This window comes from Trachypithecus francoisi, unplaced genomic scaffold (genome assembly GCF_009764315.1).
Source record: "Trachypithecus francoisi isolate TF-2019V2 unplaced genomic scaffold, Tfra_2.0 Lachesis_group2, whole genome shotgun sequence".
Lineage (NCBI taxonomy): Eukaryota > Metazoa > Chordata > Mammalia > Primates > Cercopithecidae > Trachypithecus > Trachypithecus francoisi.
The window spans coordinates 1069219-1095193 of NW_022681465.1; the positions used below are offsets into that span (position 1 = coordinate 1069219).

The 25975-nt window shown below is 59.2% G+C and overlaps 1 protein-coding gene across 1 annotated transcript; it reads left to right on the forward strand.

Moving 5' to 3' along the window:
* The first annotated feature begins 3209 nt into the window (after positions 1–3209).
* Positions 3210–24714, forward strand: SLC6A19 (solute carrier family 6 member 19). The gene is made up of 12 exons (XM_033178718.1): positions 3210–3575; positions 10582–10722; positions 12406–12543; positions 14243–14424; positions 15346–15456; positions 15821–15933; positions 18400–18528; positions 18631–18787; positions 21062–21266; positions 21451–21610; positions 23475–23637; positions 24021–24714. Exons 1-12 carry the CDS (start codon positions 3374–3376, stop codon positions 24222–24224), a joined length of 1905 nt encoding a protein of 634 aa, XP_033034609.1. The 5' UTR covers positions 3210–3373; the 3' UTR covers positions 24225–24714.
* Positions 24715–25975: the final 1261 nt, after the last annotated feature.

Consider the following 25975-nt stretch of genomic DNA (forward strand, 5'->3'; position numbering starts at 1 on the left):
GTGGGAGTTTGGTTCTGTGGCAGTTGAGTAGTCGGGATTTGGGTACTGTGGCATTTGTATACTGTGGGAGCTGGGTACTGTGGGGGTTGGGTATTGTGGGTGTTGGGTACTGTGGAGGTTGTATACTGTGGGAGTTGGGTTCTGTGGGAGTTGTATACTGTGGGAGTTGGGTTCTGTGAGAACTGGGTACTATGTTTTGTTTTACATATCCGAATGCTGGGCCTGAGGGCACTAGGAACCGTGGGACCAGTGACCCAGCAAATGTGGGTCCAAGTTGGTTTTGGTTGCTACCCAGCAACCTGGTTGCCTCTGCAGAAGTTTCTAGAGGCACTGGGGGGAGGAGGAAGCCCCAAGGCCACTGGCCCCAGGCACCCTTTAAGTTGGGCCCCAAAGCCCCTGGTGAAACTCAGGTGTGCCCGGTGGGGCCCTCCACACACATCTGGGCTCGTGCCTCCAATCATCTGTGGTATGGAATCTCCCACAAAGCTCTATCAGAAGACCCGCCCTCAACCATCCCATGTGCCTTCTCCCTTGCTGGTCCTTGGGGTCCAGGAGACACATCCTCCCCATCTGCAGGCTGTTCTGCCCCCTTCGCCATTCCTGAGTCCCCACTCCAGGCCTGGGCCAGCCACTGACTCTCTCTCTCTCTCTGTCTCTGTCTCTTTGTGTCACTGTGTCTCTGTTTCTTCCCCTCTGTCTCTGTCTCTGTGTCTCTGTTTCTCTCTGTGTGTCTCACTGTCTGTCTCGCTCTGTCTGTGTCTTTCTCTCTCCCTGTCTTTCTCTGATTTTCTCTCTCTGTCTCTCCTTGTCTCTCTTTCTCTCTGTCCCTCTCTATCTCTGTCTCTCTTTCTCTGTCTGTCTCTTTCTTTCTCTCTGTCTCTCCCTATCTCTCTCTCTTTTTCTCTGGCTCTCCCTATCTCTCTCTGTGTGTCTTTCTCTCTCTTTTTGTCTGTCTCTGTCTCTTTCTCTATCTCTGTCTCTCTCTGTCTCTCTGTCTTTCTCTCTCTGTCTCTCTGACTCTATCTCTCTGTCTCTCTCTGTCTCTGTCTCTCTCTGTCTCTCCCTCTCTCTGTCTCTCCTTGTCTCTCTTTCTCTGTTTCTGTCTTTCTGTTTTTGTCTCTCTCTGTCTCTCCCTATCTCTCTCTGTCTATCTCTGTCTTTCTCTGTCTCTATCTCTCTGTCTCTCTCTGTCTCTGTCTCTTTCTGTCTTTGTCTGTCTCTGTCTCTTTCTCTCCCTCTGTCTCTCCCTCTATCTCTGTCTCTCCTTGTCTCTCTGTCTCTTTCTCTCTGTGTCTCTGTCTCTCCCTCTCTCCCTCTCTGACTCTATCTCTCCCTGTTTCTCTTTCTCTGTCTCTCCTTTCTCCCTGTCTCTCTCTGTGTCTTTCTCTCTTTTTTCGATGTCTCTCTCTGTGTCTCTGTCTCTCCCTGTCTCTCTTTCTCTGTCTTTGTCTCTCTCTGTCTCTCCCTGTCTCTCTGTCTCTGCCTTTCTCTCTTGTCTCTGTCTTTCCCTCTCTCTGTCTCTGTTCCTGTCTCGCTTTCTCTCTGTCTCTCCTTGTCTCTGTCTCTCCCTCTCTCTGTCTTTGTCCCTGTCTCTCTTTCTCTGTCTCTGTCTTTCTCTATCTCTCTTCCCAGGTCCCCACCCTTCCCTCCAACCTGCACTGTGCTCGGAAGCCAGATGTCCTTAAATGCAAGTGGGATCTCTTCCTTCTGGCCTCCCCTTCTGAGCTCCTGCGTCCTAGGGGCAAAGGTCAAGCGCCTCAACATGCTCATCTCTGAGTGACGGCCCAGTGCCTTCATCTCCATTACTCAGCGAATGTCCAGTGTCGGTGAGCCCGTGCGGGGTGGGGGTGGGGGCGGCTCTGGGCCCTTATCGCCCAGCAGTGCGACTGAGATAAAGAAACCAGGAGGCTAGTGAGAAAGTCCCGTGCCTGCCTGCCGGGAAGGCCCCGGCTGTGGAGGGAGCCGTGTGGGCAGTGGGGGCAGAGGGCCAGCGAGGGCCCCCAGAGAGCTGACCCCAGAGGCTGAACAGAGGTGACAGGAGGAAGGCCTGGGGAGGAGCAGGGTGTGGCACCATCCCTGGCCCCAGGAAGGCCAGTCGGTCGGGGGATTCCAGAGCTTGAGGCCTCCTGGATGGGAGAGACTTGAGGGGAGGCCAAGTTGGGGCCCAAATGGGCAGCGCCTGACAGAGGAGGGGTCCCCCGACTCCCTGCGTGGAAAACCAGGAGAGAACCCAGCTCTGGCCTTTGGAGACACAACTCCCGGGGTAGGAGCCGCTCCTGAACTCCCCGCAACGTTCCTCTGGCCTCTCCCGGACCCCGTGGTCAGCCCTGTGGCTTCCCTGCATGACCTCTCTGCTGGGGAGCAGGGACGCCATCTCCCCTCGCTGTCCGGTGCCTGGCACAGGACTGCCCCCCACAAAGTGCTCCACAGAAGGACAGAAACCCTGCAGTCACCGGGAAGGCGGGGATCTGGGGTGGCTGCAGTTTCCATGACGCGGGACACTGCGTCCCCGGTGACTCCAGAGGGCCCATGGGGACGAGGCTGCCCCAGAGGGTGGCTCTGGGTCCTGAACCTATGGCTGGAAGCTGGACTTCTCCTGCTCGCTGTTCTCCAGCTCAGCCAGGGGTGGGATCCGGGCATCCAGGCTGGGGTTGGGCAGCGTGAGCTATTCATTACGAAGTTCATTACAAACCCCAGAATGAAACTGTGGCCCTGGAGACACAGCCATGGGAACCCCACTCTCAGGTTGATTCAGGCCACAACCCAAGCAACCATGGTTCTGTGGGTACTGGTGAGAAGCCAGGCCCCGTTTACAGCCCAGAGCCCCGAGGGGCCCAGGGTATCACTGCTTGGTGTGAGCAGACCAGGTGCTGCCCCGGAGCCCCTGCTCCCGCTGAGCTCCCTGGACTGGGGTGGGGGCCGATGCCTGTGCTCCAGGGAGCTATACCTGGCAGGTGTGCACCTGCACCTGGCTTCATGCAGGTGTGGGTGTGCGGCAGCCAGGGGCTCTGACACTGTGGGGCAGAGCCAGTGTCCTGTTTGTTTGCCTCAGTTCTTCCTCCCTGGGGGCACCGGCTCACCTGTGTGCATTTGTGCAGGGGGAGGGGTGGCCAGCGCCAGGGAGCAGCCTCCAGTTGCCCGACGGCAGTGGGTGGCTCTGCTGGCCCCAGGGCCGGGCGTCTCTGCAGATAAGGCATTAACAGTCCCTCCGCGGACGCGCCCTGCAGATCTGCTGACGGCTGGCTCCGTTCTGCCCAGGTGCGTGGGGTGAGGTGCCAAAGGTTCTCTATAAAGTGCCCGGCTCCCAGCCCACGGCCACTTGCCCTCCAGCTTCTGCCCTGCCTGCTGTGTGCGGAGCCGTCCGGCGACCACCATGGTGAGGCTCAGCCTGCCCAACCCCGGCCTGGACGCCCGGATCCCGTCCCTGGCTGAGCTGGAGACCATCGAGCAGGAGGAGTCCAGCTCCCGGCCCAAGTGGGACAACAAGGCCCAGTACATGCTCACCTGCGTGGGCTTCTGCGTGGGCCTGGGCAACGTGTGGCGCTTCCCCTACCTGTGTCAGAGCCACGGAGGAGGTAAGCGGGCCGGGCGGGGCTGCGGGCCAGGCCGTAGCCAGGGAAACTCAGACACACGCAGAGACCCTGGGCGGACGTCCTCCCCGGACCCTCAGCTCCCCAAGCCCAGAAGGGAAAGGAGAAGCCGCAGGGCGTGGGGGAGCTGGGGCCCCCACCTGCCCTTGTGCCCAGTTCCTAGGCTGCTGGTGAGGAGATGGGCCTGGCCGGCACGGCCCCAGGGCTTCGTGTGAGGCTCCAAGGAGGACCCTGAGTTCTAGACTGGCAGTTCTGGAAGGTTCTGGCCCCAGGGTGGGGCCGGGGAAAGGCTGCTTCTCCCGGTACAGCCCCTCCTCGGAGGTCGCGGGGCCGAGCCCTCCTGGGCATCACCTCTCGTCCCAGCCCCACAGGCGGGCACCTGCCAGTGCAGGGGGCAGAGGAGGTAGCTGGGTTGGGGACAGGTGACCCTGCAGGAGCAGAGTGGGTGGCCAGAGCCTGTGGACTTGGGCCTGGAGGCCGGGGAGCTGCTGTGCCCACCCGACACACAAGCCTGGTGCTCCCCGTTCCTCTGGCTCCTGGAGCCGAGGTGGGCATGGCCACTGCTAGCATGGAGGTGACATTTGTGTTCCTGCTCAGTGGCCCTGAGCATCTGAGAAGTGGCTCCCAGGCCTGGCAGGGGGCTGCACGTGAGACCCCACACTTGGGCTCAGCCTTGGGCTCGGCGAACCCCAAAGCTGCTGCCCCCACAAACCTGCTGCGTTCTCGGTGGAAGGTCCAGAAGGGCCAGGCGCCCTCAGGAAACAGGCTTCCTGCTGCCCTGGGGCAGCTCGCAGCTCATGGTGGGCCGTGAGGGTCTCAGCCTCCGTTTAGAGCCCTCCCTAGGTGGGCCCTGTTTTTTCTCACCATGGAGAGCTGCTGTCTCTCACACGGGCTTGGTCATGGGAAGGTTTTTAAAGCAAAACAGCGATGGGCTGTTCCCGAATCCATTTCGCCTCCAGCGTTGTCGAGGACTTGATCATGGCCTTGGGGGCGAGCGCTTCACGAGCCTCTGGTCCAGCCGGCTCTTCCCACTGGAGGCAGGGCGGGGTCCTCGGCCACTGCAATGCTCTAGTCCCTGACAGTCCCCAAGTCTCAGCTCACCAAAGCCTCAGGGACTTCCTGGCCACTGTCCTCACTCCCTCCCCCAGGGCCCTGTCCTGTGGGGAAGGGGAGGATCCCTGCTCTGACCCACACCCCAAGTTTGTTTAGCTTGGAGGAGAAACTGAGCCACAGGCACTGGGGACGGAGGGGCAGACGCATGCCTCCTGGGAAGAGGAGGGGGTGGGACTGCCCGAGCCTGCCTGGGAAGTTACTTGTCTTTGCACAGACGGGCAAGTTCTAAGATGTAGGCTTGGGTGGGAATCTGATGGGGCTCCCAGTACCTCAGATAGTCCCCACTCTGACACTGAGAGACCAGCCGCTGTGCACGGTGGAGCCTGGGAGCGAGCAGCTTTCAAGTAGCGGGTGCTGGCGCCACACCCTGGGCCATGCTGGGGTGGGCAGGTGTGGGCAGCAGGCTCTGGGCAGGCAGGCCCAGGTGATGAGGGCTGAGTTGCTGGGGTGGGCAGGTGCGGGCAGCGGGCAGCGGGCTCCAGGCAGGCAGGCCCACGTGAGGAGGGCCGAGCCGGGCTCTGGGATGTGCTGGGTCTCAGACAGTCCTGCTCCTGGGGTGGACACCAGCAGGCCCTTCTCCCCAGACCCCAGACAAGCTGCCGCTGACCTGGCCTTTCTGCTGGGCCACCAGGTCACCTGCTAGACTCTGAGGGCCACTGTCACCCAGGCCCCCATCAGCTGCAACATCGCAGGGGGCTCCACAGGGTTCTGGCAGTCCTCCCAGCCTGGAGAAACCCCGTGCCTTTTGGTCACGCTGTGGGGGCTGACCAGGACCCCACACACCAGACCACCAGCCTGAAAGAGCTGAAGCCTGCATTGCAGCCGGAGGGACTTGGGCCAGCAGGGCAGGGCACTGAGAATGGGAGACGGCTCTGCAGGCCACTGGGTTTCCCACCAGGGCACTCGTCTCCTGGTGAATCTAATCGGGGCTGCAGCTCTGCTCCCAGGGAGCTTTCAGGGAGGCAGCTGAAGGGACCCAGGGACACAGGGTCCCCTCCTCCGGCTCTTGGGGCCTCGTGGGTGCCAAAACAGTGGAGCAGGCAGCATCCCTGGGAGGCCGCACCCACAGGCAGCGCGCCCTCTCTCTATGCATCTTAGTGAGGGCTCCAGCATGCACGCCGTGTCAGTGACAGCAGATTTCCTAATGTATGCGGGTCATCGAGACCAAATCAAGGGGAAGCAGGCAGCCGGGTCCTCCCGGCTTCCCTCCTGGAAGCCTCCTGAGTGTTTGGGATTGTCCTTCGAGGTTAAAAACCATTACGCCTGCGAGTCTCCTGTGTCTTAACAGATTTTGCCGTCCTTGGAGAGCCTGTGCCAGGTGGGCAGGTTCAAGGGACCCTTTCCTGATCAAGGGCATTTCCAAACTCAGCCGCCACTCACCTGAGCCAGCTCAAGGGCGCACTGTGCCTGGGTGTTCTCACCTGGGAAACGGGTGTGATGGCAAAGCCCCCCTAGGGCGGTGTTCAGGTGGGGGGCGGGTGTGCAGGAACAGCAACCGAAAGCCGTGAGACGTGGTCAGCCAGGGCTCACCCCGCTCACCCCCACCTGGGAGCACCACGTCCCCACGGCGGAGCCCCACAGTGCCGGCGGCCCAGGCGGAGACGCATTCACGCTCCCCTGTGTCTGTCCAGAAACCTCGGCTGCCCCGTGTGTCCCCGTCAGTGGCTGCTGACAGAGCCCATCCCACAGCTGGCCCCTCAGGGGCTGCCCCCCAGCTCCTCCACACACGGCAGTGACAGTGCCCGTGAGAGAGGCGGGAGCCTGAGGAGCTACCCCTTCAAGGACCGTGTGGCCCCAGTACAGCTGTTTCCGGCTGTTTCTTCTTTGCTGCTCAGCACCTGGCCCCGGGTCAGCTTATTCCTCAGTCCGTCTACAGCTGTTTCTTAGCAAAAATCCAGGCAGCATTTACTTGGTGCCACAAACACCACCTGCTGGAGAGAGAAAAACGGGGAAGCTTAGTCCCTGCGTGAGAACGGCAGCTCCCTCCTCCCCCTCCTCCCTCTCCTGGTTTCCCACTTAGGACAGACAGGAGGAACTGTGTTTCTGTGCCCAGTTTCTCTTTCCCTGTGGCTGCTTTCCATCTGGCCACATCCCCCCACCCCATTCTCTCGGTTACCTGCTTCCACCTGAGTGAGCCAACGTCTGCAGCGCAGCAGAGAGGCCTGGTTTCCAGGGACCTTTGCAACCACATCCAGGCGCCCTGCACTGCCCCATCAGGTGAAGCCACTCAGTGTTGCCTGGGTGCTGGCAGCCCCTTTCTCCGTCTCTCCTTCCTCTGCGCCTCACCCCACACTAGGAAGAAGTCGCTGGGTTTAAAAGACAAATATTCGTGTTCTGGTGGCTTTAATTGTCAAGAATGCTTGGCTTTCCTTGCGTTTCTTGGGGCAGGACAGCCCCCTTCATTGGGAGCAAGGGAGGGCCCGGCTGCCTCCGGGCTGCGTTTGGGGTAGAGTGGTTGTGTGCCCCCCAGTCCTCTCTGTTCACGCCTCCATGCTGAGCCTGAACCCCAGGGGTCGGGGATTTGAGGGTCTCCTGCCCCAAGGAACTTTCAGAAAGGAGAGCCACCAGGAGCAAGGGCAACAACTGAGACTCTCAGAAGAGGGGACACCCTGGTGGGGTTTTCAAGGATGAGTAGGAGTTTTCTCAATGGAGATGGAGTGGAAGGAAGACCCAAGCATTTAGCGTTAGGGCATAGTGGAGGGAAGGGAGGAGATGGAGGACGTTTGGGATCGTGCACTTGCTTTTTCCCTGGTAGTTTTGTCTGGAAGAGTTTCAAATCAAGCTCTTGGGAAAAATAATTAGAGGAGTGAATCTTTTCCTATTTTAACCCAATGAGCAGGCCCTGCTGAGGTCTTGGGTGTCCCTGCAGGTGAGCCTGCAGCCTCCACCCCCTCCCATAGGGAACCTGCTGGTGGGCATCTTCTGCACCCAGCCTTGGGAACCCGCTGGTGGGCGTTTCCTGCACCTGGCTTTGGGGACTGGCTGGTGGGCATCTCCTACACCTGGCTATCATTCCCCTCTGCCTTTCATCTCACGATGAATCCAGCATCCCGCCAGCCCACCCTACACACCTGGCTCTCCTGGAATTCCCCACCTACAGCTCCTGCTTCTGAAGGAACCTGTCCCCGGAGCCCCAGCTCAGAGAGAGGGACCTGTGCACCGGCCAGGACCTGTGTGGGGATAGAGGCCTCAGGCTCCAGAGGGCCCTGTTCCATCCAACAGGCAGGCACCAAGTGGACAGAGGGAGGAGGAGAGAGAAGAGGCTCGGTGTTAAACTGGGAGAGGGAGGAGTGAGAAAGGCTGGCGCGGGACAAGTAGGGAAGTCACGGCCGCCAGTACCTGGCTCCTCCCTCCCGCCTCTACCCACCCCTCCCTCCTCTCTCTCTGTGTGTCTCTCTCCATCACCGTGTGTCTATTTCTCTCCTTCTCTGTCTCTCTCTGTTTCTGTCTGTGTGTGTCTCTCTGTCTCTTTCTCTGTGTCTCCATCTCCCTGTCTGTGACGCTGTCTCTGTATGTCTGTGTGTATCTCTGCCTCTCTCCCTGCTTCCCTCTCTGTCTCTCTCTGTGTCTCTGTCTCTCTGTGTCTCTGTCTTTGTGTGTGTCTCTGTCTCTCACACACGTGCAGTGCCATCCCCTGAGGATGGTAGTTTGGGGTCTGACAATGCCCTGCTGGCTGGGGAGACAGTGGCTGAGTCGGGGAAGGGAGGCAATGGGGAGGGAATGGGGGGAGCTCAGGGTTTAAGAGATTTGGTGGGAGAAGAGCAAATGGAACACGTATGTGGGGAAGGACAGTGAGGGTGCCCAGCCTGGGGGCGGGAGGATGATGGGGTTTGGCTCTGCTGGTGGGGAGGGTGCAGGCGGGCGGGTCACGCATCCCGTCTGAGAGGCCCCAGGGACACGCAGCGTGAGGAGGGGCTGCTGCTGGGACCCCAGTGTCATGTGAGCAGCCCCACAGCCCTCCATCTCGGGGTCAGTCGCCACGGGACGGAAAGTGGCCCAGGAGACAGGACCCAGGTTGGGATCAGGCTCACGGGGGTTTAGGACCTGCACAACCCCAGGCTCTTCAGCCACAGCTGTGTTTGGAATTCTTGCGCTGTTGCAGCTGCTGACCCCGGTCCCAAAGGCTGTCGGCTGCGCTGTGCTCACCCCGGCTGCAGCGCGGGCCTTCCGTCCAGCTTGGGGCAGGTGCGACGGGAGCTGCTTCCGCGTCCCCATAGCAGGGTGCTCGGGTTCAGGTAGGAGACGCACTGCGTGGTGTCAGGCCAGCCTCGGAAGCCGGGCCCCGTGGCCTGCACTCCTCTCTCCTGTTCCCTGACCCTTGTCCTTCTCCACCTTTGGGCGAAGGACCCACCGGTGTCCGCGCTGCCCTGGCTGGATGGGAGCCCTGCCAAGGTCGTGTCCCTCCTCGCCCTCTGCCAAGCACCTTGGGCACCGTCACGATGCCCAGGAGTGGCTGCAGCTCATCCTGTGTGTGTAGCCTTGGGGCCTTGTGGCTGAGCTGGGAGGCTGTGCGTCCACCTGCAGAGGGAGTGGTCAGGGCCGCCCGCTTGGTCAAGCGAGTGGAATTCGTGGGTGCGGCCAGGCCCCTTCTCCGGGTACTGAGCTCTGAGAGGAAGCCGACCTATGCTTTTCAGCTTTGGTTTTTCGAAAGAGACAAAATTTAAAGACATGAGGAAATGTGAGTGTGAAATCCTTCTAAGCATCTGCGATTTTTCCTGAATCTCTTCTCCCGGTCCCAGGCTGACTGTGAGCCTCTACGCCTGATGACCGCAGGAGCCACGTGGCTTCCTCTCAGGATCAGCACATCCCTATCTTTTATCCAGTTCAAACCAATGTTCAAACAAACAACTCTCCAGCCAGTCGAAACCCTAAAAGCGGCCCTCGTTTAGACCGTGAGTGATCTCTCTCAGTGCCTGGACAGTCCCACTTTGCTGCTACCGTTGTAGCCCAGACTGAATGACTACATTTTCACAAAGATTAAATAGCATCATATGTCAAAGGTGATTTTTCACTGTTCCAAATCAGAGAATTAGCCCCAGAATGATGGCTGAAGCTGTCCTTTTAGGGCAAAGAGGTAGCAGAGCGGAGGTGGGTAGATCCCCATAAGACAAAACCATTGTCACAGCAGAAGCAGAAATGTCTCAACGTAGTTCTCCTTTTTTGCAATTTTTTATTGTTACTGAATACATATATGTAAAATTTGCCATTTTAATCATTTTTACATGTACACTTCAGTGGTATTAAAAACACTCACAATGCCATGTAACTAGCACCTGGACCCAGGTCCATCTTTAGAACTCTGTCTTAAGAACCAAAATGGTCCCCACTAAACCCTAACACCCCACTGAGGCCACCCATGATTGCCAGGAAACAGTCCCTCCCCACAGGCATGCCAAATCCACAGAACGTTCATTAAGCCAAGGAAGGACGTGGCAGGTGCAGCTGGCACAGGTGGGGCAGGGGCGGGCACGCTGCTGTTGGAAGCCCCTGACTAGACAGGCAAAAGCAGCTCCTCCGTGGGACCCCTGGACTGCCAGGGGGTGGGCAGGGAGGTCGACTCACAGGCAGTGGCTGTGGTTGCAGGTTGGTCAGTGCACTCAGGGCATGGACCACACCTCCCTTAACGACCAATGTCCCAAGGTCCCACAGGCGACCTCAGCCTGTGTGATGGTCAGGAATGGCCAGGTGCCCAGCAGTGCTTTCAGAATGTGGAGTCAGCTCTGGCCCTGATCCCATGGACTGGCTGCTCCATCTCAGCTCTGTTCCCCCCGGTGGGCCAGCCACAGGGGCTGCAAGGTGCTGTGAATGGCTGCTCCTGAGGGAGGCCTTCCTGCTGCCTGGGCCAGCTCTTAGGTGTGGTGGACTCCTCCCGTTGCAGGAGCCTTCATGATCCCGTTCCTCATCCTGTTGGTCCTGGAGGGGATCCCCCTGCTGCACCTGGAGTTCGCCATCGGGCAACGGCTGCGGCGGGGCAGCCTGGGCGTGTGGAGCTCCATCCACCCAGCCCTGAAGGGCGTAGGTGAGTGCCTCGGAACCATTCCACCTGGGCCCAGGGGTCACCTCTGCCTTGGAGCCACTCCACCCGGGCCCAGGGCTGGCCTTGCCGGTCTCAGCGCCCCTGCTCTGACTTCCTTGTCTGTTTCTGGTGAAACAAAGGTCCCAGGTTCATCTCCTCCTGGAGGCCTTTGGAAACTCCAGGCCACTCCTGGTCACCAGGAACCGGACAGGCCAGCAGAGGCCGCCCGAGTCCCTGCAGCCCAGGGCCCAGGAGGGTCCAGACTCTGGACAGCAGAGTGACCCCTCAAGCCCTGCCCAGGGTGGCACTCAGCGAGAGCCCAGGGCCCAGGAGGGGGCACCCGCCACTGCCCTCCCAGCCTCCTGTGCCCACTCCCCCACATCTAGTGAGGAGGTCCCCAGCTCGGACACCCCCAGACATAGTCATTCATTGATAAACTCTGGGGCCCAGGAGCAGACCCAGTGCAGCCTCACCAAGAGGACACGGCTCATTAAGGCCTCAGAATATGGGCAGGTGGTGAAAGACAGAGGAGGAAAGGGCAGGGTCCACTCCAGAAAGGGGTCTGGGTCCAGGAAGCACCTGCCCTTCAGAAGCCTGCAGGCCTGGAGCAGAGCCCACGCCCTCATCCCAGCCTCTCCCTGAGGCTCCAAGGCCTCCCTCCAGGCCCAGGGCAGAGCCCACGCCCTCATCCCAGCCTCTCCCTGAGTCTCCAAGGCCTCCCTCCAGGCCCAGGGCAGAGCCCACACCCCATCCCGGCCTCTCCCTGAGGCTCCAAGGCCTCCCTCCAGGCCCAGGGCAGAGCCCACACCCCATCCCGGCCTCTCCCTGAGGCTCCAAGGCCTCCCTCCAGGCCCAGGGCAGTGCCCACGCCCTCTCCTGAGTCTCCAAGACCTCCCTCCTCTCTCTCTCTTCCTCTCTCTGTCTCTGTCGCTCTCTCTTTCCCCTCCTATTTTCTCCCTTCCCCACCTTTTCCTCCCCCTACTCTCTCTCCCGCTCTCATTCCCCTGTCTTTTTTCTTTCCCCCTCCTATTCTCTCTGTCTCTTCCCTGCTCTCTGTGTCTCTCTCTTCCCTGTCTCTGTCTCTCCCTCTGTCTCTCTTACCCATCTCACACTCACATATTCACAGCACACATTTGGTTTTGAGTTTGAAACTTCGAGAAAGCATGTAGTACACAGCACACTCTCCATCCTGCCTAGTTGTCCCCAAATAATTGAGAAGATTCCCCTCTGCAGTTCCTGCTGTCTCCCCTCTCAGGAGTCCTCCACAGGGAAGGTTTTTCTGAAGCTCACCCACCTGTCCTGGGCACGGGGGCTTCCTGGTTTGGGGCAGGGCCAAGTGGGCAGTCTCCCCAGCCCATAGGCAGCAACCAGGCTACTGGTACATCAAAAGTTCTCTGCCAAGGCCGTGGCCTAGATGCACCTGCTGGAAGCTGCACTGGGCAGGTGAGACCCGTGCCTGGGGCGAGCCAAGCAGGCATGTGCCAGGAAGGTGTGAGCTGGGAAGGCATATGCAGGGGAGGCGCATGGAGGGGAGGTGTGTGCAGGGCAGGTGTGCCCCTCAGATTCTGGGGCAGCCCATCCCGGCCACACCCTGTGCCAGCCCTGGGACCTCCTGCTCAGAGTGGGGACGGGCGGCCAGAGGAGGGCGTGCCCCAGCCCCAAGCCTCAGCAGTAGCATCCCTGCAGGCCTGGCCTCCATGCTCGTGTCCTTCATGGTGGGCCTGTACTACAACACCATCATCTCCTGGATCATGTGGTACTTCTTCAACTCCTTCCAGGAGCCTCTGCCCTGGAGTGAGTGCCCGCTCAACGAGAACCGGACAGGTGAGTCCTTGCAAGCAGCCCTGCCCACCTCACCTGTAGGGCTGCTGTGTCTCTCCTAGCAGGCCCTTGGCCTCACGAAACTTAGGTCAGTTGTGGCAGAAACCAGAGCCCCAAGGCAACAGGGCATCAAAGAATGGCAGCGCCAGAGAAAAGGCCTTCAAAGTGGTGGCTCTTTTGTCGGGGGTGTAGTGGAGGATGAGGCCCTTGGAGGAAAGTGTGGGAGCCCAGCAGGGGCTGTGCCCACTCTGAGGGCCCGTGGTCACCAGCCTGGAGTCCGGGGCTGCTGGGAGGCTGCTCCCTATTCTCCAGGAAGGGACGTGGTGTCAGGACTGCCGCCTCCCACCCCACGCATCCCTGCGTTGCTCTGCTCAGGTGGGTCTGTCCTGCCCATGTGGGCCCCGCACTGCCCTCTCACCCCGGCCCTTCCAGAACCCTCTTGCCCAGAGAGGGAGCGTAGGGGACAGACCCTCTATGTGTGACATGCAGTCAGCTCACGGCGATTCACAAGTGGCCCTGGGGCCTGAATGGCTTGGTCAGCACCGGCTTCTGGTCTGACCAGCACAGCGGGGCCAGCGGGACTTCCCTGCATGCTGCTGTTCTGTTGAGGCCAGCAAGATGGCCCCTCAGGTCAGAATAAGACAGGTCCTCTCACGATACGTGCAACCCTCACTGCACTCTGGGACTGTCGGGGCCCTTTCCTGCCTCTGGGGGTGTGGGGTCCTCTGGAATTAGACCACTTCCTCCTTAGAAGGGTCTCAGGCGGTTCCCCAAGCCCAGAGAGGCTCACGGTGGCGAGCGTGTGTGGAGTGGGCAGTTGCAGGCGAGGGCCCCCGCCCAGGAACGCAAACGCTCTGAGGCCGCCAGACTTGCACAGAGAAGAGGGAGCAGCATGAGGCCCAGGGTGCACCTGAATGTTGGGACTGGAGCCTTCTAACCAGTGCACCTGTGTAGGCATGTGTGCTCGTGTGCTCACAAAGGCGTGTGCATACATGGGGTGTGCGGGTGTGTGTACCAGATGGGTATGCAAGGGTGCAGCTGTGCATGTGTGCTGTGTGTGCACATATGCCTGTGTGTGCAATGTGTGTGCACACATGTGTTAGGCATGTGTGCTCGTGTGCTCACAAAGGCGTGTGCGTACGTGGGGTGTGCAAGCGTGTGCACCAGATGGGTATGCAAGGGTGCAGCTGTGCATGTGTGCTGTGTGTGCGCATATGCCTGTGTGTGCAATGTGTATGCACACATGTGTGTGCACGTGAGCATGTGTGCTGTGTGCATGTGCATGTGTGGGGTGTAGAGGTACATGTACCAGATATGCACGCGAGGATACAGTCATGCTTGTGTGCTGTATGTGTACATGCATGTGTATGCACATGAGCATGTGCCTGTGTGCATGTGTGTGCTTTGTGTGTCCGTGCATGTGCGTGCATGTGAGCACGTGTGTCTGTGTGCATGTGCATGTGTGGGGTGTGCAGGTGCATGTACCAGATGTGCACACAAGGGGGCAGCTATGCGTGTGTGCTGTGTGCGTGTGTGCTTGTGCATGCACGTGAGCATGTGTGCCTGTGTTCATGTGCACGTGTGGGTGTGTCACTGGTGTCAAGGCCTCTGGAGCAGCTGGCATGTCTTCCAGCTCAGGGCCTTCCATTTTCCTCCCTTGGGGGGCTCGCACCCTGAGGTGTGTGAATGGCCCTCTCCCCAGGGTACGTGGACGAGTGTGCCAGGAGCTCCCCTGTGGACTACTTCTGGTATCGAGTGACGCTCAACACCTCCACGTCCATCAGCGACTCGGGCTCCATCCAGTGGTGGTTGCTGCTGTGCCTGGCCGGTGCATGGAGCGTCCTGTACATGTGCACCATCCGCGGCATTGAGACCACCGGGAAGGTACTGCGTGGGCCCGGCGAGGCTGCAGGTTCTCCTGAGGGCAGGTGTGGGCAGCTCTGCATCCGGCCGGCTGCACTCTAAAACCCAGCTCTGGGGGTCCCGGGCTCTGCCTTTCTCCACCGAGAGAGCCGCCTTTGCCCTTCGGCTCACTGGCCTGGGCGGGTGGGGCCCTGCCTGCCCTGGGTTTCCTGAAATGACCAGACTTGGGGCCCCAGGAACTTGGCGTTGGCCCACACGACACTTAGCGTTGTGTAGGAGTAATACTAACTACTGGAAAGAGACGATGACGACGATGATGATAAAATAGGAAGGTGGAAATGGAAGAGTGAGGCTTGATCTTCCCTACATGGGAATCTTTGGTGCGAGGTCCAGAGCAGCCAGCCCGTTCTCCTGGTGGGCCAGCAGCCTGTGAGGCCCTGACCCCCTCCCAACCTCATCCCATATGCCCCGCCCCCTCAGGCCCGGAACGCCCCCGGCCCCCCCCCGCCCCCGTCCCACATGCCCACACCTGCAGGCCTGTCCCCATCCCCACCCATTCCACATACCCGGCCCCCGCAGGCCCTGCCCACCAACCCCCACCGGTCCCACATGCTCCACCCCCCGCAGTCCTGGGCCCCCTTCCCCACATACCTCAACCTCACGGGCCCGGCCCCCCTCGCACCATTCCACACACCTGGACTCCGCAGGCCAGGCCCCTTATCCCCATCCATTCCACATCCTCCGCCCCCTACAGGCCCTGCCCCCACAGCCCCTGCCCCATCCCCACCTGTCCCACATGCCCTGCCCCCCACAGGCCTGGCCCCCTCCCCACCCTTCCCACATGCCCCGCCCACCATCCACCTGGCCCTCTTTCCCCACATGCCTCACCCCCGCATGCCCGGCCCCCTCCCTGCCCATCCCACATGCCCCGCCCCCCCGCAGGCCGTGTACGTCACCTCCACGCTGCCCTATGTCGTCCTGACCATCTTCCTCATCCGAGGCCTGACGCTGAAGGGTGCTACCAATGGCATCATCTTCCTCTTCACGCCCAACGTGAGTCCGCAAGGCTGCCCTGGGCCAGACCCCGGGAGAGGCCTGGCTGCCCTGTGCCCCTGCCAGCCTCAATACCAGCTCTCTCACCCATGGGGATGGGCAGGCTGCTGCCCGACCAGTCCCAGGGCCAGCGAGGGCAAGGCCTGTCCCTGGGGCCCGGGGCAGCTCCTGGGGGTGTGGCTTTGCCCCTGTGAGCTGACGGAGCCCCCACAGGGAAGGAGCTAGCTGCTACCCCGGGGGGTCGTGGCCTGTCCGGACCACCCCGATAGCCTTGACCCTCCCCAGCCTCCCTGGGACCACACCCTCCCAGGTCCCCACGGCCCCATCCACACCGCGAGTGGCTGAGGGTCTCCATGTGGCGCAGGTCACAGAGCTGGCCAACCCGGTCACCTGGCTGGACGCGGGTGCACAGGTCTTCTACTCCTTCTCCCTGGCCTTCGGGGGCCTCATCTCCTTCTCCAGCTACAACTCCGTGCAGTGAGTGTGGGCGTGACGGCCTCAGTTTCCCTCTCAGTCCTGGGGGGATCTTGCTGGGAGGATAAAAGACAAGGTGGAAAGTGCTCTGTGGCTGTGTGGCCAGGGCCTCCCTGCCCCGATGGGCCCGTTCCCTCCTGCTTAGGGACCATGTGAGCTGAGTCTAGAGTATAGCATGTGGAGGAGGGGCAGGTCTCCCTTCGAGGACGGCCAGGAACCCGGGGCCTGCAGCTTTCCCCACACCCGTCCCTCCACAAGCCTGGTGCAGGCCTCTCCTGTGCTCTCCCCAGTTCCCTGCTCCATGCCCACATCGCTCCCAGCCCACCCCTGGGCATCCCGGACCCCCAGACATGTGGCGCCCCTGATGACCTCCACGTCCCTGACCAAGGTCTGATCCTTCCACTGCCCCTTCCCCACATAGCCACTGCGCATACCCTGGAGTCCCCAGCAGCGTCTGGGAGGAGCACAGCTGGTATCAGTTCATTTCCACTCGCATTTATGAAGCACCTACTGTATGCCCAACCAGGTGCATCAGGGCCCGCCCTCAGTGACCTGCGGCTCTGCAGGTTGACAAGCAAGTGCAGAAATTGTCCTGTGTGCAGTGACCAGAATTTCAGAGCAGAAGGGACTGGGGGTGAGGGAGGACTCCTGGGGTCAGGGTTGCCCTCCAGGTTGGGAAGGTGCGATTGAAGTCAGACACAGGGGACCCTCAGTGCAAGGGAGCAGGGCCTGGGCAGGGAGGGCGGGGCCTGGGTGTGAGGGGCGGGGCTGGGCAGGGAGGGCATAGCTGGGGCGTGGCTGGGGCTTGGCAGGTGTAGAGCCCAGGCAGGGAGGGCTGGGGTGCAGAGAGAGGTGCACTTGGAGGCACGTGCGGGATGGGGTTGGGGGCAGAGAGGGTGTTGGAGGGACAGGAAGGACCCTGGAGTCATTGTGCAAGCACTGGGTGCAGCAGTGAAGCCCCACCCAGGCCTCAGGAGCTTCCCTGGGTGCTGAGGGCAGGTGCTAGGAGGGCCCCTGAGCACTGCAGGCAGCTGGGGCAGGGCCAAGGCAGGATTGAGGACTCTGACTTTTTTGTGGAGTGGCTAAGGTGGAATTGAGGGTGAATTATTTTTATAACAGCTTTATTCAGAAAACTTGTATACCACACAATTCCCCCATCTGGAGTGCCCAGTTCAGTGGTCTTAAGTACATTCACAGAGTTGTGAAGCCAGTCACCACCACTGTCCAGTTCTAGAACATTCCAATCAGCAAAAGCCCCACATATGTGAGCAGCTGCTCCTCATTGCCCTGTCCTCCTGCCCTGGGTGAGCACTGATGCGCTGTCTGCCTCTGTGGCTGTGCCTGGTCTGGACATTTCCTGCGAATGGGGTGGCCACATTGCCACAGCCTTATGTCTGATCCTTTCATGGGGCACGACATCCTCAAGGCTCATCCCATCACAGCTGGTGTCAGAGCGCCATTGTTGTTTAGGGCTGAGCAATATTTCATGGTGTGCGTGGACTACGGTTTGTGCATCATCCATCCGTGGACATTTTGGTGTGCGTGGACTACGGTTTGTGCACCATCCATCCGTGGACATTTTCCATGTTTTGGCTATCGTGAGTGATGCTGCTGTGAGCTCGTGTGTATGCATTTTTGAGGATGCATGCTTTCATTCTCCTGGGTGTGCACCTAGGAGTGTAGTTGCCACGTCATATGGGCCTCTGTGTGCAGTCCTTGGAGGAGCTGTCAGGCTGTTTTCCACAGTGGCTGCACCACTCACATTCCCACCAGTGTGTAGGAATCTCCATTTTCCCCATATCTTCACCAATGCTTATTATTATCTGACTTTTGTTTCTGGCCATCTCAGCAGGGATGTGGTGAGGTCTCACTGCAGTTTGATTGGCATTTCCCTGAGGCTAACACATTTGGCTTTTGATGGAAGCATCTGGAAGGATGGTGTCAGCATCAGCCAAAACAGGAAGGGTGGAGTGAGCTGGCTGGGTTGGGTCAGAGAGGTTGGGGCTTGAGTTCAGCACACACTGAGCACAGGGTGCCTTTAGGAAATGGTGAGGTCTCAGCTGCCGAGCAACTGGACAGGACGCCTAGGGTGGGGGCTGGGGGAGAACGGGTGTGATGTCTTCGGCCCTAGAGGCCTGATGGAGGTTACCGCAGGCACGAGATGGGGAGGGAAGAGACCTGAGCTCTATAAGCAGAGTGGTCTGGGGAGTCAGGAGCAGTCAGAGCCCCAGGCAGCCCCTAAGCTGAGACCAGGTCAGCAGGGGACCAGGCGCTATCCTGGGGCCACCTCTGCATCCCCTGAGCCTGCTCAGAGTGGAGCAGGGGCTCCGGCTGCCTTGCTGTGTCACTCAGTGGCTCAGCCTCTCGCTCCTGGGGCTGGCGCTCTGGGTGGGACGCGGGTGCTGCCCTGTGCTGTGTTCTGACCTGGGGCCTCATCGCCAGCCGCCATGACACTGGTCTTGTCTGCAGCAACAACTGCGAGAGGGACTCGGTGATCGTGTCCATCATCAATGGCTTCACATCCGTGTACGCGGCCATTGTGATCTACTCCATCATTGGGTTCCGCGCCACACAGCGCTATGATGACTGCTTCAGCACGTGAGTGGCCGTTCCACCATCCAGGTGCCTTGGGATGCGCCTCCAGGAAGCCTCCCAGGCTCCCTGGCCCCAGCTGGCCATCAGCCTCGATCTGACCCACAGGAACATCCTGACCCTCATCAATGAGTTCGACCTGCCTGAAGGCAACGTGACCCAGGAGAACTTTGCAGAGATGCAACGGCAGTGCAACGCCTCCGACCCCACGGCCTACGCGCAGCTGGTGTTCCAGACCTGCGACATCAACTCCTTCCTCTCGGAGGTAGGCCCGTTCCGGAGCTCGAGGCAGGGAGAGGACCCCCCTTGCTGGCACCTCAGAGTCCGGCTACCCCTGGGCCCCTGGCCTGTGGAGGACACAGATGCTGAGCTTCCGTCGGGAGGCCCAGCTCCCACGGTCTGCTCTGCCTGGTGTCCAGGGCTCTTCCGTCTGGGGTGCTGGTGTCTGCCAGGCCACGAGATTTCACTTCTGAGGCTCCTGTTACACTCAGAGGCAGAGGCTCAGAGGCAGGAGCTGGGGAACACCATGGGCTGCCCCTGCATTCTTTCCCATCAAACACGCGAAACACTGCCTGGGGCCATCAGGGATAGATGTTCACAACAACTTCCATCAACATGGAAAGAGTTTGTGTAGCTGTTTTTGAACTTGTGAGGCCACCAGGACAGGTTTTATTTTGGACCAGCTGGCACGTCTCAGTCACGCTGATACTGAGGATACTCCATATGACCAGCGCTTTTGAATGCTATTTCCATAGTTAATGGAGTTTAGATGCTGTTACAATTAAAGGTCGACATTTGCTGATTTTAATTATGCAGGTTTCTTTTGGGGAGCCGCCCCATATTTTGCAGGCATTAGGCACTTCAGGACCCAGCGCTGCTACTCCAGTGGCTGCGGGGAGAAAGCTGGGCAGAGTGAGCCATTTCCGCGCCCGCTGGAGCCAGGCAGAGGGCTCTGCAGCCTCTCTCAACCCTATTCCACCAACTGCAGGAGGCCTCCAAGTGCAGGATGCGCAGGCAGGAGGGACCCAGTAGGGCCGTCCCAGTCTAAATGTCTTTTTTAAAAGCAACTTTAGCGAGGTATAATTATGCACCAGGCCGGGCGCGGTGGCTCAAGCCTGTAATCCCAGCACTTTGGGAGGCCGAGACGGGCAGATCACAAGGTCAGGAGATCGAGACCATCCTGGCTAACACGGTGAAACCCCGTCTCTACTAAAAAATACAAAAAAAATTAGCCAGGCGAGGTGGCGGGCGCCTGTAGTCCCAGCTACTCGGGAGGCTGAGGCAGGAGAATGGCGTGAACCTGGGAGGCGGAGCTTGCAGTGAGCTGAGATCTGGCCACAGCACTCCAGCCTGGGCGGCAGAGCGAGACTCCGTCTCAAAAAAAAAAAAAAAAAAAAAAAAATTATGCACCATGAAATTCACCCATTTGCAGTGACTTGCACAGCCATGTGCAGCACCCCGTCCGTGCCCACAAGGTTTCCGTTTGCTGTCACTCCCCACTCCCGGGAGCCCCAGGCACCCCCTCTGCTGCTCTGCCCACCTGCCTTTTCTAGAAATGCCACAGAAAGAAACCCCGTGGTGCGTGATCTCATGGCAGGGCTGCCCTCGGCAGTGCCATTCCAAAAAGCACCAGAGTTGCTGCAGGTTGGCGCCTCCATCCTGGCACCTCCTCCCACCTCCTCCCACCTCCCACCCTGCACTGAAGAGCAGCGTGCCTTGTATGCACATGCTGCCGCCTGCTTCTGACAATTTCCTTTTAAACGCTTCAGAGCCCTCCACAAGCCATGTCCTGCTGTGTAAGGGGTTACTCTTGTCCTTGGAACTCACATAGATGTGTTAAGCAGCCATGAAGGACCCTGTCTTCGGATGGGTCCTGGAGTCCTCCCACATCCAATCCCGGAGCCAGTACCCTGCAGGGAGCCCCACTGAGCTGGGCAGGTCCCTCAGCCTCATGGGTGGAGGTTTTCCTCCCGAGATTACGCAGCCAGGACTGCTGATCACTAGGACCGTGACGGGCCGGGGCCTGGTTCTTGGGGATGGTCTGGGACCAGACACAGGAGCAGGTCAGCCCTGGGGCCCCTGGGTGGCGGCACCGTGGTGGTTCTTACCCAAGAGGCTGTCTGTGGGCACAGCCTGCTCTAACTCGGCCGTCGGCCACTTGACTTCCAAGCGCGTCCAGGGCATGCGTTTATTAACAGGCGACTCGCGTAACACCTCGTGTACGTGGCTCAGCCACACTGGATCAGGGCTATGCGGGCTTTGAGGTCTCCGAAGCTCCCTGTGTTGGGAGAGCCCGTCTGTGGGCGGAACGGGGCTCTGAGTGCCGCTTGGTGATGGGATCCACTTGCTGGTCGTGATGCATAGTTCAGCTTTTGAAAATACACTTTGGGCCTGAAAGACAAGATCTAGCTATTTCATGACAGCTCAGACCTGCCCGCCCCGTGCTGCGTGGCTCGGCGATGCGCAAGACCCCGGGCAGGGACGAGAGGGAGTCCGTGGGGGGCAGAGGCCCTGGTGACTGTGTGTGTCATCCATGCAGGGCGTGGAGGGCACAGGCCTGGCCTTCATCGTCTTCACCGAGGCCATCACCAAGATGCCAGTGTCCCCACTGTGGTCCGTGCTCTTCTTCATCATGCTCTTCTGCCTGGGGCTGTCGTCTATGTTTGGGAACATGGAGGGCGTCACTGTGCCCCTGCAGGACCTCAGAGTCATCCCCCCGAAGTGGCCCAAGGAGCTGCTCACAGGTGCGTGTGCAGTCGGGTGGGGTCCCCATGGCCATGGTGTCACCTGTGGGGTGGCAGCCCCTGGGGCTGTGAACAGCTCTAGCCCCCGGCCATGTGTGCAGCCCCTGGGCGTGTGGGCAGCTCTGTTCCCCAGCCGTGTGTGCAGCCCTGGGGGTGTCAGCATCTCTGTCCACCCGGCCTGCAGGCCTCATCTGCCTGGGAACATTCCTCGTTGGCTTCATCTTCACACTGAACTCCGGCCAGTACTGGCTCTCCCTGCTGGACAGCTACGCCGGCTCCATTCCCCTGCTCACCATTGCCTTCTGCGAGATGTTCGCTGTGGTCTACGTGTACGGTGTGGACAGGTAGGAGCCACAGTGGGGACAGGTGCCTCTAATGCAGAAAAGCCAGGCCACAGGCATTCCTGTGAGGAGGACCCGGGCTGTGTTCAGGGTACAGAGGGAGAGTCTATGACCTGGGGCCTCGGCTGGCCACGGAGGCTGGTGTACACCTCTCCTGGCGGGAGCAGAGGGCATCAGCAGGCCCTGGCCTGCCAATAATGGGAGCTTTGTGTTGCTGGAAGCCAGGAAGCCCGGTGGAGTCCAGACCTTGGCGGTGCCCACGCAGAGAGCCAGAGCTGCATGCTCAAGGCCACTGCAGGGCCCATGGCCAGAGATGCTCCTTGTGTGCACTGGGGGGTGGGGAGTGCCTCATGTCCCTGGCGCTCCAGGCCTTTCTAGGGACACAGAGGCTCCAGCAGTGTGGTAGAGCCTCAGACAGGGACTCTTGGTCGGAGCCACCACAACTTTAGAAATAATCGGACAAGGCCAGGCACGGTGGCTCACACCTGTCATCCCAGCATTTTGGGAGGCCAAGGTGGGCAAATCACTTGAGGTCAGCAGTTTGAGACCAGCCTGGCCAACACGGTGAAACCCCATCTCTACCAATAATACAAAAATTAGCCAGGCATGGTGATGCATACCTGTAATCCCAGCTACTTGGGAGGCTGAGGCAGGAGAATGGCTTGAACCTAGGAGGTGTAGGTTGAGGGGAGATCACACCACTACACTCCAGCCTGGGTGACAAAGTGAGGCTCCATCTCAAAAAAAAAAAAAAGAAAAAGGAGAAGGAGAAGAAGGAGGAGGAGGAGGAGAAGAAGAAGAAGAACAAGAGGAAGAGGAAGAAGAAGGAGGAGGAGGAGGAAGAAGAAGAGGAAGAAGAAGAAGAGGAAAAAGAGGAAGAAGAAGAAGAAGGAAGAAGAAGGAGGAAGAGGAGGAGGAGGAGAAGAAGAAGGAGGAGGAGGAGAAGGAGGAGAAGAAGAAGAAATAATTGGACAGACTCAGTTAACATTGATCAGGCACAGCCCTGCAGGCTCCTGGCTTGGGAAACCTGTCCTGCGTCCCTGGCAGTGGGGTTTGCAGGACACAAGGGCAATAAGCTCTTCAGCACTAGATGAGTGAGGACAGAGCTCGCACCAGCCCGGGGGAGCCATGCAGAAGGCTGAGGGACACAGGGCGCGCTGGCCATGCTATTTTAACATCACACAGATATTGTCAAAGAATGTTTAGGCCCAACATGTGGGCCTAAACAGGCCCACATGTGGGCCATTCTGCAGGCTGGTGCTGCCAGGTGTGAGGTGCATGCATAACCGTCTAAATGTGGGACATGTGGGACCAGCTACTCCTCACATGTTTCTGCAGGGACCAAGGGTACTCACCTGCACACTGCAGGCCTGGGACCAGCTTCGGTATAACCTCCTGCCTGCTCCATCCTGATTTCTGCAGACGATAAACTCCTTTGCGCAGAAGAGGGTTCAGCAGAGGACGGGAATTGAGCTGTAGGGTGGGGAAGGTGTGGGATTTTCCAACTTCAGTGTGCTGCTAAGGAAGGAGAGGCTGCGGGTGTCTGGCGGCACTCCCTCCTCCAACCCCCCATTCTGCACCGGTGACCACCTCAGGTGTGGGTGTGGGCGGGGCACCTCTGACCATGGGCTTGCCGTCGAGCACTGGCTGGTGATGTCATAGGGCAGAGACAGCTGCTGGCCGTGCCCACAGACGGCTCTGCTTGAGGAGGCACCCATGGGCAGGAGTGAGGGATGGGGCCCTGGCGAGGGGAGGCCGGGCACCTTGCAGCACAATGCCGTCTGTTCAGGTAGCAGAATGCACAGAAAGCTTGGCGAGTTGAAGCCCAGCTGGTAGCAGCAGCGACAGCTGTCTCTGGCCTTGGCAGGTTCAATAAGGACATCGAGTTCATGATTGGACACAAGCCCAACATCTTCTGGCAAGTCACGTGGCGCGTGATCAGCCCCCTACTCATGCTGATCATCTTCCTCTTCTTCTTTGTGGTCAAAGTCAGTGAGGAACTGACCTACAGCATCTGGGATCCTGGCTACGTAAGTGCCCAGGCCATCGCCTGGGGTGGGGAGAGGAACGGGAAAGGGGAAAGGAGAACACACATCCACACACATGGTGCATGCACACACAACACACACACATACATAGGCACACACGCTCACACTCAGGTGCAGTCCAGCCACCACCCCACACAACTTGCTGGTTCCCCCCTCCCTGACACCAGTGTGTCATGCCATCCCAGGAGGGAGGTCAGTGGGCTGGTAGTTGGGAGGCAGGGGAAAGAGAAAGCTGGAGGAGCCCCAGGCCACCCTGCCCACCCCACAGGACAGGAGGTAAGAGTCATGGGGTGAGGGGCCTTTGCCCCAAAGTGAACCCCGCTGGCTCCCGAGGTGCCTACTCACCCATGGGACATTCTCCCCAGGAGGAATTTCCCAAATCCCAGAAGATCTCCTACCCAAACTGGGTGTATGCGGTGGTGGTGATTGTGGCCGGAGTGCCCTGCCTCACCATCCCCAGCTATGCCATCTACAAGCTCATCAAGAACCGGTGCCAGAAGCCAGGGGACCGTCAGGGGCTGGTGAGCACACTGTCCACAGCCTCGGTGAACGGGGACCTGAAGTACTGAGAAGGCCGAGCCCACGACGTGCCACACACTGGTGTCCAGGGAGAAGGAAACGGCAAGACCTGTGGGGTGCACCTGCATGTGTGTGAGCATGAATGTATGCTCACGTGTGTGTTTGTATTTTATACACATGTGCCATGTGTGCAGATGTGTGTCATGTGTGCATCTACATGTATGGGCACCATGTGAGCGTGCACAAGTGTGCATGCATATACATGTGTGTGCATGTGCTGTACATGTATGTGCCATGTGTGTAGATGTGTGTCATGTGTGCGTGTACATGTATGGTCACAGTGTGAATGTGCACGTGTGTGCATTCATATACATGTGTGCACGTGTGTACATGTATATTTACTGCCCATATGTGTGCGTGCATGTATATATGGACGTGCATGCCTGTGTTGTGTGTGGTGTGCATGTGTGAACACATGTGTATACATGCACACACATGTGCTTGTATAATGGGTGTCCACATGCATGCATGTATGTATACCTGTGAGTATGTGTGTTTTGTGTGTGTGTGCATGCATGTACATGTGCGCAGGTGTATATGTGCATGTATGCCTGTGTGACGTGTGTATATGTGAGCATGCGTACATGGGTGTGTGTCTGTGTATACGTGCGTGTTGTGTGTAAGTGTGTGATGTGTGCTGTGTGTGCATATGTATGTATGTATGCATATGGACACGTGTGGATATGTGTGCATACACTTCGATGGGACACATGCCTGCCACTCAGGGCCCAGCCGTCCTCTGTGTCCGTCCTTGCCACAGACACAGGGTGCATGTGCAGAGGCTGGGGGAGCAGACCACTGGGGACATGCTACATCCTGCACATGCCCAGGGGAAGCAGAAGCTACAGCCAGGGTGGGGGGCAGCACCTCTGTGCTTCCTCTCTGTGGATGGCAGGAGACAAAAGCACAGGTTACTGTCTTGGCTGCTGGGAGCGACTTTTGCTGCCCACCCCCACCCATCCCCTTCCCCTTGGTGTTGACCTTTGACCCGGGGGTTCCCAGGGCCCCGTAGCCCTTGACCGGGAGCAGCCTCTCAGAAGCCAGAGCGGGCAGTTGCTGGCGATTCTGAGAAAATTTGGCTGCATCGTCCGGAGCCGTGCCTCCAGTCGGCCTCTGCCAAGTCTCTGCGTCCTGGCCATTGCCCAGCTTAACGAATGCCAGCCATTTAATCATTGCTCCTGCCACCACAAATAGATGAGCAGTTAAATAAAACTCAGCTTGACACAATTCAAGGCAAACACCACTCTGTGCACAGAGGACATGAGCTGTGTGAACTTTAGCCAGACTTTGGAAAAGATGGGTTACAGGGTAACTCGGTCCTGGCACCATCCTTGGGCACTCTATGTGTCCAGGGCACCTTCAAGGACCATGCAGCCCCCAGAAGCCTCCAGCCCCTGCGCCACTCAGTGAAGCCCAGCCTGGCCCCCGCCCTGCCCCCATCACGGGACGGGCCCCATTGGGGTTCGACGTTTCATCTCAGCCACAGGCAGTCGGCACTTGGAACATCTGCTTCAACGGACAGATCACCTCTGCTTTCCATGGAAGAATCTGGATGCTTACATTAAACTGATATTCTGAGAATTCCTATGGGCAGGACTGAAAGCCTGGTGTGTACTGGTGTGATGTTCCACTCACACTCGTCCCTTCCAGCACCCCGTCCGGCGGTGACCGCACACACTGACAGCACCCCGTCCGGCGGAGACTGCACACACTGAGTCCTCCTACCGGCCTCTTCCACCCC